Source organism: Homalodisca vitripennis, chromosome 4 (genome assembly GCF_021130785.1).
Source record: "Homalodisca vitripennis isolate AUS2020 chromosome 4, UT_GWSS_2.1, whole genome shotgun sequence".
In the NCBI taxonomy this organism is placed as follows: domain Eukaryota; kingdom Metazoa; phylum Arthropoda; class Insecta; order Hemiptera; family Cicadellidae; genus Homalodisca; species Homalodisca vitripennis.
Window position 1 is genome coordinate 195,383,359 of NC_060210.1, and position 26,633 is coordinate 195,409,991.

At 33.8% G+C, this 26,633-nt stretch overlaps 1 protein-coding gene across 1 annotated transcript in view; it reads left to right on the forward strand.

Moving 5' to 3' along the window:
- The window catches only part of LOC124360841 (eukaryotic translation initiation factor 2 subunit 3), a 72,622-nt gene that overhangs the window by 29,594 nt on the left and 16,395 nt on the right, over positions 1-26,633 (forward strand). The window contains 4 exon segments of the mRNA XM_046814791.1: positions 13,680-13,913; positions 17,336-17,494; positions 19,181-19,410; positions 25,618-25,762. Coding sequence (XP_046670747.1) covers positions 13,680-13,913; positions 17,336-17,494; positions 19,181-19,410; positions 25,618-25,762 — 768 coding nt within the window.

A 26,633-nucleotide genomic window follows, 5' to 3' on the forward strand; every position in this document is an offset into this window, starting at 1 on the left:
TTAAGGTCCATTTTAATTGCCATGAATGCTTAACGTATTTTGTTAACCCTGTAACTGGCAATCAACATAATATCGATCCGACTCAGTTCGGTAGCGGCAATTGACATTGTAATGTCAATCTGGCACACATTGTTTTGACAGTACATATATAGTATGTAAATTATCACTAGTTATATACCATTTCAAACAGAAAGAATTACTGATGTTAATGGTGAATTTTTTTTGCTGTTTGTCAACACTGATATCCCAGTGCCGTCATAATAAAACTTGCCAGAAAAATTGTCTTCATCTAACCACTTTTGAAAATTAGTGACATATGGAATGCTTTACTATATTAATAATTTATAGCTTTGTTTTAAGCTTTCATTTCAATAATGTCCCAAAACTTTGCTAATAGGTCGTCTGACATAGAACTTGTTGACCTGTCAGACTCAGACAACCAAGCAAGGCCTTACCATTGACCCCTAGGTTTCCCTTTATGCTTTCTTATGGAAATCTAAACTAAGTCAATATTTCAGCAAAAGTTCAAAATAATATATATATTTATTGTAAAATTTATAATCAGTTAAATATTTTTATATTAACATTTACATAAGAAGAAACTTATGTCTATGCACTTACAAGCCTACATGTTCAGGACATCATTGCTTTGATTATTAATTAATTTATTATCTTTTAATTCATATAATTCTCTACATTTCTGTATCTTTTAGAAACATATAGGTGAACAATATTTTGTATGCTAATTTTTGAAAATATTATCATACCCACAGTGATAAATTTAGGTACATCACTCCACTTTTCACAAATAAAAAATTAGAAATTTTTTATGAATTAATTCATTGTTTTTTAGTGCATACAATTCTCTAAATTTTGGTATATTTAGGAAACATGTAGTGTAAGAATATTTTTTTGAAAATTATTGTACTCTTAGTAACAAATTTAGCCTTTCGTGTACAATTTGAGGTTTTTACACTATATTTAATTTTTTCAAGATAACCTGGATACCACTATATATTTTTTGAAACTAGATAAAATGAAAAATAAATAAATAATCCCAAATTCTAATATTTATTATATTTTAATACAAAAGGCATTTTTTATTCATCCACATTTAATTAATTTCAAAAGCGCTTTCGCCGGTTAAGGTTAGATCTAACTGATGATGCCTTAACCGGCGAAAGCGCTTTTGAAATAATTAAATGTGGAAGAATAAAAAATGACTTTTGTATTAAAAAGTACAAACTTCCATCAAGAATACAAAGCAGAAAATTTATTATATTGTCACAATCTACCAGGTGCAGTCCCACTACTTTAAAAAAAGTGACACCTGAATGAAATGTTAGTACTTGTATTTATCTGTATGAACTGTAGTACCTGTTTTCTGAACTGTAACACAGGTATGATCTGTTAGCACTGGTCGTTACGGACATCCGTATGGAATGTTGTCACAGGTATGAACTGTTGGCACTAATCTTTACTGACATCTGTATGAATATGAACTGTAGCACCTGTTGTCTGAATTGTGACATCTGTATGAATTGTTGGCACTAGTCTTTACGGACTTCCACATGAACTGTAGCACCTGTTGTCTGAACTGTGACATCTGTATGAACTGTTGGCACTATTCTTTACGGACAACCGTATGAACTGTAGCACCTGTTGTCTGAACTGTGACATCTGTATGAATTGTTGGCACTAGTCTTTACGGACAACCGTATGAACTGTAGCACCTGTTGTCTGAACTGTGACATCTGTATGAATTGTTGGCACTAGTCTTTACGGACAACCGTATGAACTGTAGCACCTGTTGTCTGAACTGTGACATCTGTATGAATTGTTGGCACTAGTCTTTACGGACAACCGTATGAACTGTAGCACCTGTTGTCTGAACTGTGACATCTGTATGAATTGTTGGCACTAGTCTTTACGGACAACCGTATGAACTGTAGCACCTGTTGTCTGAACTGTGACATCTGTATGAATTGTTGGCACTAGTCTTTACGGACAATCGTATGAACTGTAGCACCTGTTGTCTGAACTGTGACATCTGTATGAACTGTTGGCACTAGTCTTTACGGACATCCGTATGAACTGTAGCACCTGTTGTCTGAACTGTACCACAGGTATGATCTGTTGGCACTAGTCTTTACGGACATCTATATGAGTATGAACTGTAGCACCTGTTGTCTGAACTGTGACATCTGTATGAACTGTTGGCACTAGTCTTTATGGACATCTGTATGAGTATGAACTGTAGCACCTGTTGTCTGAACTGTGACATCTGTATGAACTGTTGGCACTAGTCTTTACGGACATCCGTATGAACTGTAGCACCTGTTGTCTGAACTGTACCACAGGTATGATCTGTTGGCACTAGTCTTTACGGACATCTATATGAGTATGAACTGTAGCACCTGTTGTCTGAACTGTGACATCTGTATGAACTGTTGGCACTAGTCTTTATGGACATCTGTATGAGTATGAACTGTAGCACCTGTTGTCTGAACTGTGACATCTGTATGAACTGTTGGCACTAGTCTTTACGGACATCCGTATGAACTGTAGCACCTGTTGTCTGAACTGTACCACAGGTATGATCTGTTGGCACTAGTCTTTAACGGACATCTATATGAGTATGAACTGTAGCACCTGTTGTCTGAACTGTACCACAGGTATGATCTGTTGGCACTAGTCTTTACGGACATCTATATGAGTATGAACTGTAGCACCTGTTGTCTGAACTGTGACATCTGTATGATCTGTTGGCACTAGTCTTTACGGACATCTATATATGAGTATGAACTGTAGCACCTGTTGTCTGAACTGTGACATCTGTATGAACTGTTGGCACTAGTCTTTACGGACATCTATATGAGTATGAACTGTAGCACCTGTTGTCTGAACTGTGACATCTGTATGAACTGTTTTCACTAGTCTTTTCTGACATCTGTATGAACAGTAGTATCTGTTCTCTGAACTCTTGTCACTAGTCTTAATTAATTGTGACATCTGTATGAACTTTTGTTCTGTAATTTCACTCAAGCTGTGATACAGGCAGGGTTTACACTCGTATAAATAAAGACAAGTATAAAGGTGTGTAAGGTAATTATTGTTCTATAATGTCACCTAAACTTTTAACACATATTTGAAATGTAAAACTTGTCTTTTAAATCTATAAACTGAGACACCTGTTCTTTAGTGTTCCCTTAGCTATTTCAAATACATTGACCATCTGCCCAATTGAACTGATCTATGTTTACATGATTTGCAAAATATATTTTTTTTTAAATAACCTGAACTGCATCTCATTTAATATGAAGACAGTTGCGCACCAGGAGAGCGAATGATGACTGTGTCAAAAGTCAGAAGTATTATTTTTCTTCACAATTGTGTCAGCTTTTGGAACTATGAGGATGTGTAAATTAGTTCTCATCTTGTAAGTGTGTCATCTGTCGGTTCTGTGTTATCATTGTAGTTTCACAGATCAATTCGTTTATCTGTTTTAACTGTTATATATCCAAGTTGCATTACTGTCAATTGTCTGAACTGCCAAATGGCTTAACCCCGCAACTGATAAAAACTGTATAAATAATTTATACCATGTAAAAGTAATATATGTAATATTAATTTTTTGATAACTTATACAATCGTTTAATGTAATTAAAACATTTGCTTATCCACCACCAATACTGTTTATTGACTTCTGAAATAGACTGGTATTTACTTAAAATGTGTTTTCCAATTATCGCTGATAGTACTAGCTTTTATGCCATTAAAGTTTAAAGGCATTTCCAAAGTATAAGATTCTCAATGTTCTGTTATAATGAACAAAAACTTTATTAAATATGTGCATTTATTTTCTTAAGTTTAGATTTTTTATCACAGGAGCTGTCAAAACACTGAGGAATAACATGTACTAAATTGTACAATAAATTAAAAATGTTATATCATACATACATATTTACAACACAAACTTTTCCTGTAGAAACGACTGCAGTGTATAGCAAGGAGTCTTGTGAACTAAATATACTTATTTACAACACAAACTTTTGCTGTAGAAACGACTGCACTGTATAGCAAGGAGTCTTGTGAACTAAATATACTTATTTACAACACAAACGTTTCTTGTAGAAACTACAGCTGTGTATAGCAAGGAGTCTTGTGAACTAAATATACTTATTTACAGCTGAGCTGAGAGGCCTTTAGATCACTGTAGCTTGTAACTAACAAACTGTAGGAAACTAAGTCTTGGTTACAAATAAGAGAGTAGAATGGTGTGATTTCATATGACTTGTTGTAGTGTAATAATGGTGGCTCAGTCATACAGAAATGAACATACTGTTTAAGTAAAGTAATGTTTTCATGTATTAACAGCACTAATATAAATAAATATATATATATATATATATATATATATATATATATATATATATATTTATATTGTGTGAAGAATTGGAACAACTTTGTTTAACCCTTTAAGTGCTGGGTCATTTCAGACCTGTTCTCTGTGGAGGCTGTTTTCTTTTAGACCTTGTGCACTAGTTAATTAATTAAAAAAAAATGTTACTCTGTAACGCTTTGCTAGAAGCATTATATTAATATAATGTTCTTTATACAATCTAATCTCATTTCATTTGAAATTTACATTTGGGGGTGTTGAATTAACAAGAGTGTTTCCTTGAGTAGAAGTTTTGTTTTTTAGATACTAAAAAGCTTTTGTCTAACACAAAAAAAGCAGGTAAAATATCTTTCAATAGTATTATTGATTATAAAATATACTTAATAGTATTATTGATTATAAAATATACTTATCATGTAGCATGGCAATGGTACAGAATAGTATAAGACTCATGCCATGCAGGACGGTAACAGTTCTACTGCACTTAAGGGGTTAAAGTTCATTATTCACAAGTGATGAGATCAAAAGTCAATTATATATTCTTTGTTTTTGGATTTATTAGCTGGCCATGAAAAATTGGCTGTTTTATAGGCATTTTAATGTTGTACAGGTTTATATTTCTTTACCTGTTTGAGTTTTTTTTATCAGTGGATAATTTATGTATTAGAGTTATTGTTTTTAACTCGCATCTGCCTGTAGGGTATTTACTGAAATTTCTACTTAAGATAGTCAAATACATCATACTGAGTTGTTCTGTATGTGTGCCAGTAGGGTAATTGTTGGTTAAGATGTAAGAAAAACTTCTTTGTAATCATTGTAAAAAAAGATAACTTGCAGAATCTTGAAGAAATACAGTGAGTGGGGTGTGGTAAGCAATGCTATATACACACATATGAATGTGGATAAAATCAACAGTGTGGTATGGTAAGCAATGCTATATACACACACATATGAATGTGGATAAAATCAACAGTGTGGTATGGTAAGCAATGCTATATACACACACACATATGAATGTGGATAAAATCAACAGTGTGGTATGGTAAGCAATGCTATATACACACACACATATGAATGTGGATAAAATCAACTGTGTGGTATGGTAAGCAATGCTATATACACACACATATGAATGTGGATAAAATCAACAGTGCCTTTTTTCTAATTTCCTATTACAGTTTGTTTTAATGGATTTTCATTGTCAATAGAATTACTTGCCAAATATACGAAATCAATACAGCATAATATATATCCTATTTAAATGTATTCTAATTTATTGAACAGATTAATTGTTAGGTTTGTTTTGTTCAAGTTCCTCTAAACAAAGTTGTTCAATTGAAGAAGTCAGCAAACTGAAACAAATCAGCCTTAGAGTATAATATTAGTTTACAAAATATAAGCTCACTAAATTAATAATCTTATTAAGAACTCATGTAAAAGATTTTGTAAATAGTAGAACGTATTAAATTCTATGTTATGAGTATAATATCTCATATCAACTTAATTGAGTTATTTTTATTTTATAGTTAGTGATTATAAGAATATATATATAAATATATTTTTAAATATTTTCTATCAAAGAAGTTTCTAGAAATAAACACGGATGCTGTGTGTGTTTAAAATGTTTGATGTTATTAATTGTGTATTATCATAAATAAATTATATCAAGCAATTCTAGCAACTTCAGTAAGATCTTTTATTTATCATTTTTCACAAACCAATTCAATTACAGCAGATAATTCATTTGTAGTACATTCGCCAGCAAGTAAAGTTGAGACAGCCGAAGGTCTAATGGCCTAGCCCACTGCCGCCTACCCTTCTAATCCCATCGTCGTAAAAATATGGCCATATTGTCTGCACACATTGGTCCAAAAAATGTTGAAATAAACTCTGTAAGCTAATAACTTAAAAATTGATACACAAAACCTGATTTCTTGGCATTAACAATTTAGTGTCACACATCATGTTGCCACAAACCACTGATTAGCAGTCATTCCACTCTTGTTTTGTTGGATAGGATGTTAGTGGACTAAAATGTTAGCAGTAGCAAAGTGCGTCTCTTTGTCAATCATTGTGGTGACGTCTAAAGAAACTATATGATTATGTGAACATAATCAATTTTGACGCATAACTAAAATTCTCATAGTCATTGCCAAAGGATTGCTGGAACAAATCAGTTACATTCGCTTGCTAAAGGGACAGATGCCTGTTTCTATACAAATGTGCATGGGTCTAAAGTTGGCAGAGTTCGACTTTATATAAATGAAAATCATCCTGCCTTTAAAGATATTTCAGAGATGCCATCAGATCTATGAACAAGGTTACTGCAGTTAACATGGGAACCACAATGTCCTACCTGTTCATCGCCTATGGAATACCATTCAAACCAGATGTAAATGGTAGATGGATTTTAATGGCCTCTAAATGAACCTCAATTCTCTACTTCGTAGTCACAGAAGGCATTTCTACGTCACTGTCACGACTTTGTGGTCACACCGTTAGGTTCCTCTTTCATATCTCCATTCATGAAGTTTCTATGTAATTTTAACACCAGGAGGGTTCACTTCTTGCTCACAGTTGAACCTTCACTGGGTACAGAAAAATCGATGTATTACTAAAATCTGGGTAACCCTATGGATGTCCTGGAATGGTACATCACTAACCGCAAATGTTGAGATATATCGGGGTGCAGAGGAAGATCGATAGGTCTAATCTACTGCGGAGATGACTGTTGGAATTGGTGCGACTCCTGTAGTAAAAGACCGTTGCTAGCCTAGACATAAAGAGGGCGTACCACCAATACCCACATTTACTGGAGAGGCTGGTACAGAGCTGGACTTCTCTTCTTCCAAAGAGAGATGCTGAGATTAATGTCTCCAACATCCTTCTTCATGGATCTCAACAGGTGGCGGCCCCTATTCCCAACCTTAACCATCCAGAGTATCCTGTGCAAAGGTTCATCTAGGATTAAGCGTAATTTCTCAACTTCTTATCCTAAGAAAACAAAAATATGTAACTTTTAAACTTGTTCTTCCTCATATCACCTTAGCATGTTATATTATGGATAATTAAGAGAGAGGCCCATGCAAGAGTGTACAATAGAAAAAATCTAACAGCTTCCAGTTTTCTATTCCCTTTATCAAACTATTGTATAATAAATCTTTACATAGTTGATACCTGTAGTCTGTGAGCAACTGTTAACCAATGTTTGGAAAGAATGATGAATTATTAAAACAAGAAATATTCGAGTACAAAGAGAGAAACATTTATGGTAACTTGTGCGACGTTTGGAGCAATGACTATTTCTGCCATTTATCATTGGTTACTTTCTTGATGGGTTTTCTATAATGAACAGTAACATCACTTTCGCCCATATCATGGGTATGCCCAAAATAATTCCACTAAGTAGTTTCTATTTAGAGCAATCATTCTCTCCCTTATTGACGAATGTAATTCTTAATTAAGCTTCATTGCTGATTGCATCATAGGTACGCCAAATACCTTCTATTGACAAGTCTCTACTTTTCTGTGCAGCAGTCTCCCTCATCACTTAACGTAACTTCACTTGGCTTCATTACTGATTGTATTGTGGAGATGCCCAGAAACATTTCTACTATGAAGTCTCTACCGTCTTGTGTAGCAATCACCATCTCCCTCATCACTTAACGTAACTTCACTTGGCTTCATTACTGACTGTATTGTGGAGATGCCCAGAAACATTTCTACTATGAAGTTTCTACCGTCCTGTGTAGCAATCACCATCTCCCTCATCACTTAACGTAATTTCACTTGGCTTCATTACTGATTGTATTGTGGAGATGCCCAGAAACATTTCTACTATGAAGTCTCTACCGTCTTGTGTAGCAATCACCATCTCCCTCATCACTTAACGTAACTTCACTTGGCTTCATTACTGACTGTATTGTGGAGATGCCCAGAAACATTTCTACTATGAAGTTTCTACCGTCCTGTGTAGCAATCACCATCTCCCTCATCACTTAACGTAATTTCACTTGGCTTCATTACTGATTGTATTGTGGAGATGCCCAGAAACATTTCTACTATGAAGTTTCTACCGTCCTGTGTAGCAATCACCATCTCCCTCATCACTTAACATAACTTCACTTGGCTTCATTACTGATTGTATTGTGGAGATGCCCAGAAACATTTCTACTATGAAGTCTCTACCGTCCTGTGTAGCAATCACCATCTCCCTCATCACTTAACGTAACTTCACTTGGCTTCATTACTGACTGTATTGTGGAGATGCCCAGAAACATTTCTACTATGAAGTTTCTACCGTCCTGTGTAGCAATCACCATCTCCCTCATCACTTAACATAACTTCACTTGGCTTCATTACTGATTGTATTGTGGAGATGCCCAGAAACATTTCTACTATGAAGTCTCTACCGTCCTGTGTAGCAATCACCATCTCCCTCATCACTTAACGTAACTTCACTTGGCTTCATTACTGATTGTATTGTGGAGATGCCCAGAAACATTTCTACTATGAAGTTTCTACCGTCCTGTGTAGCAATCACCATCTCCCTCATCACTTAACGTAACTTCACTTGGCTTCATTACTGATTGTATTGTGGAGATGCCCAGAAACATTTCTACTATGAAGTTTCCACCGTCCTGTGTAGCAATCACCATCTCCCTCATCACTTAACGTAATTTCACTTGGCTTCATTACTGGTTGTATTGTAGAGATGCCCAGAAACATTTCTACTATGAAGTTTCTACCATCCTGTGTAGCAATCACCATCTCCCTCATCACTTAATGTAACTTCACTTGGCTTCATTACTGATTGTATTGTGGAGATGCCCAGAAACATTTCTACTATGAAGTTTCCACCGTCCTGTGTAGCAATCACCATCTCCCTCATCACTTAACGTAACTTCACTGGGCTTCATTACTGATTGTATTGTGGAGATGCCCAGAAACATTTCTACTATGAAGTTTCCACCGTCCTGTGTAGCAATCACCATCTCCCTCATCACTTAACGTAACTTCACTTGGCTTCATTACTGATTGTATTGTGGAGATGCCCAGAAACATTTCTGCTATGAAGTTTCCACCGTCCTGTGTAGCAATCACCATCTCCCTCATCACTTAACATAACTTCACTTGGCTCCATTACTGATTGTATTGTGGAGATGCCCAGAAACATTTCTACTATGAAGTCTCTACTGTCCTGTGTAGCAATCACCATCTCCCTCATCACTAAATGTAACTTCACTTGGCTTCATTCATTATCAGTCAGTACTTTTTATCAGTACCACCGCCCTTGTACTGTATCGACTCTCTCCCTTATTCTGTTTGATAAGATCGTTGCACAGACCAGTGGCCCATGAGGACGGACAGAATAAGGCTTAAAAGGGGATCGGTCTTTCTTGAACAATTGTGTAATGTACTTTAAGAAATGCAGACCACTCAACATTCAACCCAGTTTGCACTGTACGACTACGAAAATGTTATATTTTTTCGAACAGAATCTCAATCTTTTGAATAAGCGTTATATAATATCCTATTCATAAATAACTTTTAAAAACTGGAAGTTGCAAAAATTAAATAAATTCTGATCGTACTGCCTGTAAGACTATTGGGGGGGGGGGGAGGGGAGCATCAGAATCTTAGCAAACACAATTAGAATTTCAAATGTACAAATTTTGCTTTTTTTGGCCCTGTCATAATTTATTTAAGAGAAAATTTTTAAATACAGCCCATGAATTACAGTATATTTTCTTTTACTAGCCTTTCAGAGAAATTGTTCTAGAAAATATGTGTACTACTAGTGTGTTGCTCTTAACAGCATGTGTAGAATTAATTTTAATGTCTTGATGGCTCTCATAAGTGAAGTAATTCTGTGTCCGTATCTTCTGCATCCATTCTTGAGGTAAGTTATGATAAACTTTTTAACTTAACAGACTCATAGTGTTAGTTAATGCTTGTGATCATTATTGTCACTTTTTACCGCCAATTTAAAATCATATAATAAACTTTTAAGTGCTGAAGCTAGTGGAGGGTTCAATCTCAGATGGGACTTATCTCAGATCAGATATGTCTGAACAGCCATATGTGTTTGGCAGGCAACACACTGAGGCTCACTCCGCATTCTTTAATTTTAAAGTTTTACAGTATTTTTATCGTTGAAATCATTTAACATGCATTTATATAGATAGTAAACACTATACATATCAAATGCTATTGTTTAATTTTATTAAAGTGCTTTTTTATATTTTATTTTTTTAATTAAATGTATACTTTTGCAAATAATGGAAAAATTAAGAAGCAATACATCTAAAAACCAATGGAAAACTATTTTTAGTAACTCAAAGTGAAACCTTCGTTTTATTAATAGATAATATAATTACTCATCTTAACCATCCTTGTTTTATTGTTGTGATACCACTTTCGATTTAAATTAAATTATCATCAGCTACGGAGGCATATAAAAAGACCAAATGTTATTTTTCAATCATCCGTTTTGGGATTTTTGGTTGTTTTTAAAGTATACAAAACACTGGTCACATACATAAAAGATACACACAAAACGTCTAAGTGCTGTTTTGTATAAGTCGACCATCCTAACTTTGAACGAAACTGACTTCACTTTGTTTGCAGTTTGGGCGTGAAGTGGAGCTTTCATGTTGATATTAGTTTATATTGTTGTACAGCTGATTGGAGGTGAACAAAATCAGAATTTTCGTTTGTTAAATTTCACGAGTTGTCAAATATAACATTACTTTAAAAGTTCATTAGGTCATTCAGAATATATGTGGGTTATATCTCAATTGCTGAATATATCTGTTTAGTTTTTATTTATTAATTTAAATTGTTTGTTATTTCTCTTCTGAATCCAAATTTTAAAAAATAGCATGGAATATATTATTACAAATTAATTGGAAATTAGAATTCGTAAAAGGCTTTAGTTTGGAAAGTAAAAGAAAGAAAGAAAGAAACTTTATTTCTCACAAATAAAAATTACAGATACGATTTTTATAAAATTTTACAAACTAACCAAAAAACATTACATTTACTTACACATAAACAATACATACATAAAATGCAACTAAAACTACTATAACACTATCACTATGAGAAATAAAGAGAAAAACTCCAAGGCAAAGCCTGTTTGGAGTAATAAATATCATAAAATTAACAGAAAACTAGCAGCTTTACAAACAGTACAGTAATATTTTAGTAAAACTTATTTATTTTTACTCTACGTGAAGTTCGTGATAAACACAACTAAATTAATAAAAAATCTTAACTATACATAAAATAATCAACTAAGCCTAAATGTAAAAAATTAAACAAATAAACATGGAGAACACAATGAACACAACCAGAAGACATAAATTTAATATTATCATTATTATCAATTGGAAACAGGATTACAAGGAAATCTCATTTTAAACATTAATTTTAAAAAGTACTTCTTCAATATCCTTCATTGACAATAGCCACTTTTTAAGCTGTTTTAGAAAAATATTAATTGAATACTGACTCTTTATATGCTGTGGTAACAGATTAAAAAGTTTTGGTGCTAAATAAATAAAAGTTTTTGTAAAGAAAGTATTTGAAGGTTTTGGTACTAATGAGTCTTCTGCATTTCTTAATTTAAGTTTAAATTTATTTGTTGACTTATGATTTTTGCTTCTCAAGAAAAATATTTTTAAAACTTTAAAAACAAACATATATCTTAACGGAAGAATATTCAATCTCAAAAACAAAGGGTAGGATGATTCAGTTTTCTTTCTTTTCATGATTATTCTTATAAAATGTTTTTGAACTGTTATTATAGGCTTTAAATTAGTTTTGTACGTTCCTCCCCAGCACGATATAGCATATTCCATGTTCTATTTTCTGATAAAATGTAATTACAAACCGGACGTACAAATTTAATATGCATATTGTATTGTATTTTTATACAAATGTAAAGTACATAAATATTATATTGCAGTAAATCAGGGATGCTACAGGTCAGGAAAGTCAGGGAAAAAAAAACAGGACTGGAAATCAGGGAAAAGTCAGGGAATCCGGTCTCAAGTAAGGGAAAAGTCAGGGAATTTTGACGTTGGTCAGGGAAAAATATAAAATCCCTTTACACAAAATAAACAAAAAAAAGGAGATCGGCTTCTCCTTTAAAAAAAAAACTTACGCCGCGCCGAGTCCAAGCTTGCAGATGACGTCAATCTTTTTGTACGTATTAAACTGTGTTCACTTTATTTTTTGCTTTTTTTATATTTGCCACCCTGTTAGCCTCAACACTGCTTTTTTCCACCCATTAATTGCCAAAAACCCTGGGGATTGCGTCGAAAAAAGTCAGGGAAAAATGAAAAATTTTGTCTGGAAATCAGGGAAAAGTCAGAGAACTTTATTATTGGACTCCTGTAGCAACCCTGTAAATAAATATAGTAACATACAGTTTATATTTTTGCCAGTACGTTTATAGGAAAGAAGGAAATGTATGGGATGCACTAAGAAAGTTTGTGGAGACAAACCCAGCTGTTGTCTCCTTCCTTTCATGGCAACAGGACACTGTCAGATGATAGAATGGAGAAGAAGCTATAGATGAGTCGCTTTGAAAGCGACCTGGGCATAAGGGGAGGGAGGAGCAGGAGCTCGACCACGCCTACCACCACCCCCTCTTCAAAGCTCGACCTATTTCCTTTACAAGACACAAATGGGAACCGAGTGCTTTGCTTCCCTGTGTTGGTGTTTTGGAGCATCACGCTATGTTTTGTTATTCTCGTTGTTATGGAACAACAAATATTATTATTATTATTTATGTTAAGAATAGTCCATTGCATCTATTTAATACGTTGGTATAATTAAGAAGTATTTTAACAAATGTTTATTGTTAACAGTTGTTGTTATTATTACTGGTTTTATAAAACAGCTGTTATGTGAAACATACCGTATGAGTGGTAAAGTGGCGACTGAGGAGTGGTTGGTAAGGAATGTGGAGGGGGAAGTAAATCCATGACTATTTTCCCTCTCACTCCCCCCCCCCCCCACTGTTCACTTAACAGGTCACTTTTAAATCGGCTCATCTATAATCAGCTGTTAAAAGGCATTTGGGTAAAGACAAAGTCAAAATTACCTCCACCAAGTGACTTTTTGTTGACACATATTGAAATATGAGATGGATAAGAATTTTTTGTTTGGAAAAATGTTTATTTTTATCAAGAGAATAAACTATTTCGTCCAAGATTTTAAAGAGGACAAATTATAAGAGTTCTGTGATGTATTGCCGTGTTTCTAGGCTACGCTAATGCCAAGATCTACAAATGTGACAATGAGAAGTGTCCGCGGCCAGCATCCTACATCTCTGGGGGATCCTCCAAGGACGACTCCTTCCCCTGTACGAGACCCGCTTGCTCCGGTCGCTTCCAGCTGGTACGACATGTATCCTTCGTCGATTGTCCTGGCCACGACATTCTTATGGCTACTATGCTCAACGGTGCTGCTGTCATGGATGCAGCCCTCCTTTTGATAGGTATGTTAAAGTATAAACCTAACCTTTGAGTTTACATGCTAATATTTCCTCCTTTCTGTATATTTGTTTAGTTCTCTTTACATGCCTTATCTCATGGATTAATTTAAACTTTAGATCATCTTCTTATATTTTTTCAGTTTAACGTACACATAATGTAGCTAAAGTTTAACGTAGTTATGGTGGCAAGGACGTGATTGTTGAATTTAACTCCAGTTTACTTTCGTCTTAGTGCCTCTTCATAGAATACTTTTTCACCAGGATTACACTATATTTTTTAGTCTAGGTATCTGATGTCAAAACGATGTAAAGAGCTCATTTGAGCTTCATTGCTACAACTGGAGCTAAAATCAACATTCACATTGAATCAACCCTTCCCATCACAACTACACTATGAAAACAAAAACCATGTTAACAGCATTCATTCTTGAAAAGAGTGATGTGCAGCTACTTATATTTGTCACCATGGACATAGCTCTAATTGATAATTACAGAATTTTTAAGACCTAACTTTCTATAGTAGACTAAGTAGACAAAACTATACAGGTTATAAGTACTGACTGAAAGCACTTGGTAAATTCTCATATATTTGTTCAAAGAATTAAATTTATTAGTCTTTTGGAAACTTGTATACTTTGATCAGAAAAGAAACTTTACGTCTGAGGAAATGTTAAGATATCAAACCAATCAATTCCAAAGAAAGTTGGTTACAAATGTTAGTAACCTGAGCAAGAAGAGTAAATTTTGTCTAGACTGTTACAATAATGTATTTAAAAGTAAAAAAGTGAATGGTTATAGAGGTTTAATAGGCATACTCAAAAAGATACATCATATCAAAACATGTTTTCCCCATGGCGTTTTAATAATAATATTATAAACCAAACGAACAAGTGGTCACATGTTCTGGTTCAAACAGGTGTCAACCAGTCAGATCATGTCCTGTCTTTTGTTTATTTGTGCATGTGAAAACAAGTTGTTTGTCTTCTTTTGTGTTTTTGTAACTATTTACAATAGTTTAAATTTCTATATTGGCAAAGTTCTTTGTCTTAGTTTCTTTTGTTTATACAGTTGTATTAAATATAACAAAACTCCAGTGCAGTACAAAATCTAAGACAGCATAAAAAAACTACAACCGTTTAATCGTTTTAAAACTGTTCTTTTAACTTAATCCAGCATTATGTATAGAAAAGAATGTGACTGAGTTAACTTTTTAACAAGGCTAAGATACAAATATGACAGTAAAATTCAATCATTCTTCCTTCGGCATTGGTAGTAATATTCAGACCATCATGAAAAGTGGGGCACAAATTTTTATGAGAAATGAAAAAATTTGAGATATGAAATGTTAGTACTGTTTTAATAATTATTTTTGAAACGTATTTTTGTTCTTGCAGATCCTAAAAAAGCATTTATGTGTCCAAATCAAAAGAGATGCATTTACATCCAGTACACTGGATAAGTTTAACAAGAGTTCAGGAACATCGCGTAACGAATTTAGATGAAATTAAATAACTTCATTGAGTTTCATTGTAACATTATTTTTTAAATTTTGTTCAATAATTTTATAGCTCCATATATCGGTTAATTAGCTGTACATGTTACTTGTTAAGTTAAGCTTTTCTTTTGTTTCTTGAATTTATTTTTTACATTAGTGTACTCTCTATAACTCAATTCTTAAAGAAATCCGCAGTTCTTTGAGTTTATGTATTTTTTTAAACTTATGAACAGTAAAGTATAAGTAAAATATGGGTAACAAATTAATTTTAGGTAAGATTTTGCAAAAAAAGAGTTATGTTAGCTCGATTTCTTTGCAACCATTACTACATTTTGAAGTTTTTATTTTTACTAATTAAAGAATATACACTACGTAGAAAAAATACAATGTTTTTATATTTATTTCACCAATTGCAAATCAAATAAAAAATTCTTTATTTGTAATTTCATGGAGAAATACAATGGCGTCATAGTAGTAAAGTCATATTTTATATAAATATACAAAAGTGGTTTTTAATTTTACAAATTTTGATGTTGTTTTAAGTCAGTGAATTCTTTGATCGAATAAAAAGACCACTCCAGACTAGTTTCTCTCTTCGTTCTAATAATTTTTAGAGCTACCGAGGTGTATTTTCAAAACTTGACCATGGAGATAAATTGTCGACTAATAATAAAATAAATATAATAAATATTTTGAAACATTTCATCTTTGCTATTGTTCTTTGAGTTCTAGGCAATTATTACGCCTGCTTTACTAAAAGTAAAATAAGTCTAATTTTTGTTACATGCCAATATTTTGTAAAGGCAACACAATGTTATTCGATTTAACCCTTTTACTGCCGACGTCCGATATGTCGGACGTCTGTTTTTTTTTTTATTGTTACTGGCTACTGTTATGTTCAAATGCCGAAATATTCGGTATTTTGGTTGTTTTAGGAGGAAAGGATAATGAAAGAAGCCATTTGAAGAACTTTGGATTTCTATTTTCGTCGTCTTTGACTAGAATTGACGAACTACCTAGACAGCTGTCAAAACCAGATGATCGGGTTAGATTACTGAAATCTTCGTTCATTGTTGTTGTTTACAATGTTATCGAAAGTTTTTTGAAGTGTTACTTTTGTTGATCAAGGATAAAATGAGTAAAAGAGTTACATCTAACTCTCCTGTGAGTGAGGGAACAATAATTAACAGTCTAATCGATGGTGGTGTACAAGAGCAAGACGAACTGAGTGACGATTTCCTTCAGAATTTGTCAGATTCATATGCCGATATTAGTGTTAAGGCTATTGATGACAATCAAAGTGATGTGGATGACACTGATGACGATCCTGACTATCTTACCATCAGATAATGAGGAGTTATTAGATAGTGAGGGGGATGTGGCACAGATAAGTTTACCTTCAACTTCCACTGGTAGGCCTAGAGGAGGCCTACCAGTTTTGGGAAAATCCTCATAGTGCAGCTATGTTTCAAGGTAGCACCTTCAAATTTGGTATATGTTCTAAGCAATTGCTCTAGTTTATAATGATATCATGCTCAAAATTTTAGTATAATTTTAAAAATAAATTATCAGATGCCAAACACAATTTTTATTTTTTTATTTATTTTTTATTTACATAATTTTTAAAATTAAATAATGAGTTTGTTTCAAATTAAAATTTCTTTTTATTATTTAAAAAACAGCATTTAAATACGAGTAAATAAAGTAAAAAATTCATGCAAATCTAATGAAAAATAAAAAAGATACAGCATTTTTTTGTAAATGAATGCACAACAGCGATTTTCCCCCTTGGCAATTTTGACTGGTACGATAAAAAAATGGCCGGCAGTAAAAGGGTTAAGAGGGATTATGAATCAAAAGTCTACGGTTTTAGTTGTCCAACTTCAATTCAAGCCTTGCTCTGTGGAACTCATTGCTGTATTGTTTACAGCGGGAAACGAGTCCTGCCCCCAGCCGCAGACATCGGAGCATCTGGCTGCCATCGAAATCATGAAGCTGAAGCACATCCTTATCCTGCAGAACAAGATTGATCTTGTCAAAGAAGGCCAAGCCAAAGAACAATATGAACAAATATTGAAATTTGTTCAAGGTAATCAAATTGTTTAATGCATTAGTTTAGCTGCAAACAATTAATTTGTCTTGGGTTTAAAACGTAACGTTGTTAATAAATTATAATCTTTGAAATTTGTTGATCGGTGAAGCGTTTTAACTCCGGATTTATTGACGCTCAACTTCGCACTATTATGAAGGTGGCATTTTCCAACTGTACATCAAGCGTTACTCAGTGTGTAGAACATGTATTGTGAATGTTTAAAAGTTATTTTTTATTCTGATTTTTATTGTATCTAAACTATTTTGTGTATCAACCGGTTTTTGTTATAGCCTTATGTTAATGTAATAAGCTATAATAAATTAAAACACTAAAAATTGAATTCGTTTACTTGTGATTAGTTTATAAAAAGAAATTAGCAGATAATAGTAAATAAAATCTTGAATGGTGTACTGTGCTTAAATACAAATGCGACTCGTGCATGTCAAAGACACATAATATGTACCTTTATGTTTTGCTGTTGTATATTGATAGATGTGAATCGTTAATTTTCAGCCAATAGGTGACTTCCCAATTTATACATAATGGATTTCCTACTAATTGACAGTACGAGTCCACTATAAAGGAAGTCACCAGTTTCATTCTTGTTTGTTAATTTGTTTATCCAACATAAAGGTTGTGCCAAATTCAAGCTTTTCTTTCACTGCCCCACCCCTACATACATAACATAAATAATTAAACATACTAAGAGATAACCGAATGAGCTGTACCAGTAAGTCGAGTAAAATGAAGAAATATGATTTTGAAATAAAACAGTCTCTGGATGGAATATATTTGAATCAAGAATTTTGATTGTCTTTAAACACATTGTGCAATTAAAAAAAGTAGGATTTACAATTAACCATTTTCTTAATATAAATCTGTCCAAAGAACAGTTGTCAAATTCTCGGTAGTTATCTACAAGGTAATAACAGACAACAATGAAGTTATAATAATTAAATAAATATATAAATAATCAATACTCAATCAATGATGATAACAATAACACATACATACACTTAATACACAAACAGAAAAAAATAAAATAAAAAACAATATATTAATGTAGTTAAAAATGTATAGTGCTAGTATCACAGGCTAAACAACTATCAACGGAATAAAATACATTTTCTTTTAACCAGCTTTCCACTACTATTTAAAATCTTTTTATAGGTACAGACCAAGCTGTTTCCAGTAATTCATTAAATAGCTTAATTTTCATATATAATTATGTGGCTGCTTTTACTTTTTTTAAAGTTTGACAGTAGGTAAATCTAGAATATTGTTTTTTCTTGTAAAATAACTATGAATTTCCTTTCTAGTTAAAAAAATTACATAACAACTCTTTAATTTTTAACGATCATTTGTCCAGTGGGGTAACTAGGACTTGGCTTTAGGGGGGAGGGGGAATGCACACCACATCAGATGTATGGAATAAATTTAAATAAATTTGGTAACCCTATCCAAAGTAAAACATTTAACTACTATATTTCAAACAAGTTGGGTTTGCTGTTATATATGAATTTTTTTTAATTGTTAAGGGCTTTGAGGGTGTTACCCCCCTCACATCTCCCTCTTAGTTACGCCACTGTGTTATTGAACAGAAAAGATGCTGTTCTATGTGTGACTATAAAAATGTGGAAATCACCACAGTTATATCCGATTAGTGTAAGTTTCTGTTTTCAGGGACCGTCGCTGAGGGTGCCCCAGTAGTGCCAATCTCTGCACAATTGAAGTACAACATCGAGGTTTTGTGCGAGTACATCACCAAAAAGATCCCAGTACCCATTCGGGACTTCTCGTCGCCCCCTCGTCTCATAGTCATCCGATCGTTTGACGTCAACAAGCCTGGCTGTGAAGTTGATGACCTGAAGGGAGGGGTGGCTGGAGGCAGTATCCTACGCGGGGTCCTCAAGGTGTGGCATATTCACTCATTTCATATACACTCGAATTTGTTAGTGCAGCAAATTGATTGAATACTAGAAAAAATTTCCTACAGACAAGCCTTTGCGTGGGCACAAGTCATAGAAATGATGTTTCGAATTACGCATTTTTGTATGTAAAGGTCTGGTCGTCTTGAGAGGTAAGAGTGACATTGACAATTCTGATATATATAACTGGATGTAATAATGATTTTATCCATGACAAAAGTTTGAAAGGTATATTTTTTTTTTCTGGAAGCCTGCAATTGTATTGGTAAATTTCTGGGAAAATATGGATTACTAGCAGTTTCCCGCAGCTTCGCATGCAATTTCCTGTTGAAAAACAGTACACTATATTCACGTATTCTTTTTCTGTCACATTCTTAAACATTCCTGAGATAATTGATAGTCGTTCCTTCGTGAGCCTCTTGGGCGCACTATGAAGGTATGAACCATATTTCCTGCATCTGTCTTTCGTGGTTTTTGCTAGGTGTTGATAAGTTACTCAGTACAATTACTTTATATAGATGAATGTCGATAAACTAATTTGGTTATAAAGAATCAAATTCGGTTTGTTAAAATTAATTTCGGTCTAAGATATTTCCAGTGTTATTGTGGAGTTTGCCCTGTGCTTCGATCAAGAAAATGTATCAATGAAAACTAATTTCCATCATAAAGCATCTTCTTTCGGCTCTTTTCATTTACCTTCGATCTAACCAAATTCGATTACCTTATGTACAAACTTTCACGGCTTTGTACAATGAGGTGGTTTTTATAACAGCTATCAATAGTATTTTCATTCCATAGTTAGATAGTTTATTGATCATTGGTGCAATCTAAATTTAAAATTAGATAATAACTTTGTCTATGCAATCTGCATTACACTACTAATCAAGCATTTTACAATAATAATTTTCTAAATTTTTAATGTAAACAAATGTTTCTGCCTCTTTGATGAACTTCAGGTGAAAGTATTAACAGCTGTTAAGTATCAGTTCATTTTGTAGTACGTGTCGCAGCGCAGTCTGCCGGATCGAAGGTAAAACATTTTAAAATCAACAACTACTTAGAAATTAATAATTAATTAATAAAACATTTTCCAGTGGACCAAATTGAGAATCTAAACCATTCTCGAATCCCCTTCAACACACACAAAATTTCATCAAAATTGGTCCAGTCGTTTAGGAGGAGTCGAGTCACATACACACGAACACAAGAAATATATATATAAAGATATATCGAGATTTTTAAATATGAAGCTTTTATTTATATGTCGGTCAGGATATTTATAGAATCAGAACCACAAGTTAAATATTTAATTCAATTAATTTTTGTATCTGTCTTAACCCTTTAAGTACCAACCGTCTGGTTTTATCGCCGGCGGACTTTTCATATTTTTTAAGAGATATTTTAATCTTCTATATGGAATAAATATACTATTTTTATATTCCTTGTATGTTTATAACTATGATATCAAATTTTAAACGTCTTTGGAATCATCAGCGTTGGTCAAAAAAATATTTTATGGTCATGTTGCATCGTAATGTTGTCAGGGTACTTTGGGATTATACCGACCACACCCAGACATGAATCGTTATATTGAGACATTTTTGCTTCTACTGATTACTAGATTAGCGTTAGAACAAATTTCGTCAATATAAAACAGGAATTATCTTAATCGCAAACCCCTCCCCATCCTCAGACAGAGGTCAAAGTCGAACGGTCTAGTAGACAACGTGATTGCAGAGTCTCGCCGCCCGTTCAGCTGGTGCGTCGCTTTGTTGTACTTCTGTGTGTTTTACCCCTACATTTCTACAAACACAAAAACTAAACTCTTTATTGAAAAAAAAAAAACACACACAACTTGTTTTTATGTACTGTGCAAAAAACTTAAATTAAAATTATGTGATGCCCGGCGGCGCGGCCGCCGCCGTAATTTGGGATTCTCGAGAAAGATAAGATAACAGCGACAACAATACCGATCACAATACCTGGAAACGATTGTTGATTGATGGAATGGTTAGTTCTGTTACTCAACTACATCGTTTTTATAAGTTCTAAGTTCATTGAAAAAATTTTAAGCGTTTGGGGAGCATATAACGGAATTCTGACCCATTAACAATGATTGATAATCGTTGTAATTTTGTAATTAAAGAGTTGTTTTTTCGTTCTATCATGTTTGTTTTCTATAAATGTATTTTTTGTGTTCTCTTCATACTGTGTGGTCGGTTATAATCCCAAAGTAAACGAATAAATATCCTTAGTAGCCTATAAGGTTTTGTACGTTTAGGCTAATGCTGAAAAGTGTGTTTTAACCAGTTGTTACAGAAAAATTTAATTCATTTACAAACTTTTTAATTTTTTATTCCAGGGCTTTAAAATTTTGTACATTATAGAAATTATATGTAGAACTAATAAATACCATTTCCCACAGATAGTTTATTCTTATTTTTGGTAGTTATTGAAGATCAAACTCAATTTTTTAAAATTTTTTTTCTTTTTTGTATTTGATAAACAGATAAATCAAATTGTTTTCTGCTATATAATGACTTAAATTTATTTTTTTTCACAATGAACAATTTAATTATAAACATTTTAAGCCCTAAAAACAAATCTGTACAGTAAATTAGTGTCTGATGATATTGATTTTTCCTCTCAAACGCTTGAAAAATCGCACATTTTTAATGTGCACAGTTCTTGGAGCAAGGCCAGAAAAACGCAAAAAATTTTCATTGCACATGTCAAATTTTGGTCTGGTCCTAAAAGGGTTAAAAAGTCACAAGTATTAGCTCGAGCACTATGTTGCACGTCATATCAGTAAAAAAAGCGCTTTAATACTAAAATAACCACAGAGCTCAACATAAATTTTAAATTAACCAGTCAAAATTTAAATCGTATCAGTAAGCTATTTGTCTAAAATTGATATGTAAATAATTATATAAAATATTCAGATTGTTTATTTATAATAGTTGAATTGATTCCGTTTCACTGTTGAAACAATTTAAGTTTAAAATGATCCACCCTGTTTAAATACTTGGTCAATTATATATTTTAATCTGTCTACTCAATTTTGCTAAACAGTTCTTAGCCTTTAGGTTGTCAAGTACTCATTAAATAAACATAATCCCATATAATAAAGAAATGTTCCTAAACCAGTTAATCTGTGAATTGGGAACTGTTTTTCTTCTCATGTTGTAAAAGTCATTCATTTTGATCCTTGCAAAATGTTACAATTCTTTTTTAACAATCTCGAAATTTCTAGAATAAAAATTGTATGGAACCGTTCAAAACTTCATTTTCTGAAATACACTTAACATGAAGTTCTGTAGCTCAATTTAAACATGAACCTTATTGCTTTTTTATGTAGTATAAATATAGATACATGCATATCTATGATCAATTTGTTCTAAGATTAGTTTATTGTTCTTATACATACGTAAACTCAAGATTTCGCATAAACCTGCCTTGCACTTAAAACTTTATAAACGTTGGTGCATCACTTATATTTTTACACAAATTGGTGTTGAATATGACTTTTTTTACATTTATAGGATTTAGTACAGATATGTATACTCCACCCCAAGTTATGGCGCACACAAATAACAATGATTGGCAGAATGAAAATAAGCGAGTTTTAATTCTAGATTACAAATTTCACTCAGTTTGCTAGACACAAAAGTAAGTTTGCTAATTTCGTGTGCCCTGTATGTACTGCTCATCTTGTCCATTTGTTAGTCATAATTCCCAAATACATTCAGAATCCATTATGGCATACATTAAGTTTAAAATCATAACTGGCTCATAATGAAATTGGAAGAACTTCATTTTAGAGATTGGAGAACTCCCAACGATTGCAAGTTTTAGTGAAACCACTTTTCTGTTTAAACATATGTTACAGATAAGCCACACACATTTCTTTTATATAATACAACCAAATTTAATGCAAATAAAACTACACCCTTTCTATATCGGCATTAGTAATTTGGGACTCTCTGTCTCTGAATTACTCTCATGCACGGATTTATGTAGAGTTGTTACTATTTCATTCATGTTTTTTAGGCTTGCACAGTGGGTGTCACAAATAATGTCTAAATTATTAACTGCTTAATGTTAAATTCTCAGAATATTTTGGCCTCACTTTGTAGAGCAACCTCCAGTCAACGAATGTTTAACCAAAAACTGTACGATGGGATATGAAGTATGAGTCGTCGTAACTTTTTTAGCTGAAAATTACCCTCTACTACAAGGCAGAAACATTCCAAGAATTTAATTAATAATTTTTTTGTTCTCTTAGGACAACAAGCTTATAAATTGCACTTAGTCCTATAAGAACCTTAGCGCTGCTTCCGGATTGACAGTATATTCAGGATAGGTAAGGTTAGAGAGTAGGGGCCGCCTCCTATCGATATCCATGAGGAAGAATTAGGGCACTAATCTCAGCCATGTCCCCTTGGAAGAAGGGGAGGCCAGGTCTGAAGCAGCCTCTCCAGTCAAAGCAGGCAGGGGGTGGCACACCCTTATTGAGGCTAGCAAGAACCAACCACACTAAACTCCAACAGTCATCTCCTGCAGTAGACTTGGCCTGTCGAATTACTCTTGCAATTTCAGAATCTCAACAATTGCGGTTAGTGATGTGCCGCTCCTGGACATCCATAAGGTTGCCCAGATTTAAATGACACATCGGTTTTGCTGTGCCCAGTAGTAGTACCACTGCCCATCACGCGTGGTGTACCTCAAGGCTCTGTATTAGGACCGGTCTTATACATTTTATACACAAATGACCTACCTAGCTTCATGCAAAATCTCGGACAAACGCTGATGTATGCAGACGATACAGTGCTCCTACTAGGTAAAAAAGAACCAGATCAACTTGAAATAGCTGCTTACACTGCTCTGAATATGGCTTTTCAATATATAGTCATGGAAATGACCTGGTCGTAAATGAAAATAAAACTAAACAGCTGGTTCTAGGAAGACACAAGGAAATTGCAGGGAGACTACCAGAGCTGGAGTTAACAGACACTTCAAAGTAACTGGGCATAATAATTGACGACCACCTTACATGGACAGACCACATAGACTCTCTGTGCAAAAAGTTGAGCACAGCATTATATGTAATTCGCAGGATAAAAAGTACATGTGACACAGCAACAGCCAAGACTGCTTACCACGCCCTATACGAAAGTCACCTTCGATATGGGATTGCTGCCTGGGGAGGCACCTCAACGAATACATGCAACGTCTCGTAGTCCATCAGAAGAGAGCAATCAGAATTCTTAGCAACCTCCAGCAAAGGTAATCCTGCAGGCATCCATTTAAAGATCTAAGAATTCTCACTGTTGTCAATCTCTACATCTTGGAAACTATCACCTTTCTCCATATTAAGTCACCTGAAGCAGCAAGAAACCGGTGCACAATATCACAATTACAATACTAGGCATGCCACCAACTACCAACGCCCTCCCAGAACACCTTAGAAAGACTGAAAAACAGCAGACTGAAGAACTGGTTACTGGAGCATCCGTTTTACCAACTGAAAGAATTTTATGAGTGGACTAATAACAATGAATGTCAGCAATGAAACAGTTTTATATTAACTTGACAAAATATTCCATACTAGACTTCCATGACCCTTGTTCTTATCTCTATGATAATGTACAACAGAATGTAAATAAATAAAAAATAAAATAGGTTCAACTAGAAGGTATAAACCAGCCAGAAGTGATCCCTGCTGGGTGAACTGATAAACATTGGTTATGTAGATTTTTATTTAAAAATATCTCATTCTGTAACACATATCGAAAGTGAAGGAAACAGGATTTTTCCGGACATTTGCCATCGTTCAGTGAAACAAGAAATCAGTAACACTACGTTTCGAGATCTGCAATCTGATCTCTTCTTCAGGTAAAGAACTAACCTAATACATAATTAATTACAAACTAGGTTAAAAATGAACAAATCTTACCAAAGCGTTGTGGCACGCCTAGGTCAGGATCCTGACCTGAAGAAGAGATCAGATTGCAGATCTCGAAACGTAGTGTTACTGATTTCTTGTTTCACTGAACGATGGCAAATGTCCGGAAAAATCCTGTTTCCTTCACAATCCTTCCATCGTCAAAAATAACCTTCAAACAAAGAATATCGAAAGTGTTCGTAAATTGATTGGTCAACATTGTATGAAGGATTTATTGTTGATTGCAGGTTGGAATGGAGATTGAAGTGCGACCCGGCCTTGTTTCTAAAGATAGTGAGGGCAAACTCACTTGTCGCCCTATTTTCTCAAGAATCGTGTCACTTTTCGCCGAGCAAAATGAACTTCAATTTGCCGTTCCTGGTGGACTCATAGGTTTGTTTCTTTGATTTAATTCAGTGTTTAAAGTATAAATTATACTATATATTAAAAAACTTACACGAAACGTATATCTCTTGGAGTGACTACTTCTTTTGGCGGGCTATGGATGTATGTTTTGCATGGAGAAAAAACGTAAGTTTCTCGTCTCGGAATGTCACGCATGTTTGTTTTCCACACGCTTTCAAAGTAAATGACAACTTTACCGAAATGTAAACAAACCGTTATACATCTGATCTGAACTAATATGCCATTTAAAGCAAGGCTGTTTACATATCAGTAAGAAATAATGTATGAGAAATTATTTCATTTTTACACAGAAACTTTTTGATATATGAGGAAAAAAGTTCAAGAATACTTTGTGAAAATTTGAACAAAATACCAATAATTTTTTGTGGAGATTTTAACCCATTGCGGATCACTGACGAGCTGGGCTTTTCACGCAGCGGACGGGCCTAACGCACGATGATGAGCTCAGGTCGCAAAAGTGGTCTGCTTTTAAATTTTCCTCCAAATTGTTGTTTTAATGTCTGATAGATCCGGCGTTCGTCTTCACTTGTCAACTGAGAGTATTTAACAACGGTCTACGTTTAGAGTTTTCAAAAGTTTTATAAATATCGTACAGATCGCAGTTGTATGTCGAAGTTGAAAAATCATTCATATGAGTTTACTCTCTGCTTTTTAGCTCTTCTGATTGGGTGTTTTCCTCAGTTGTTATTATAATACTTTTGAGGTTAGAGAAACAACAAAAAGACGCAGACGTACATGTTGGCGGGTATAGTCTAGACAATTGCCCGGATGTTGTAATCGCTTCGCCCGAGCTGCTTTATTTAGACTATGATTCAGACATTATCCCTGCCACCCTGGA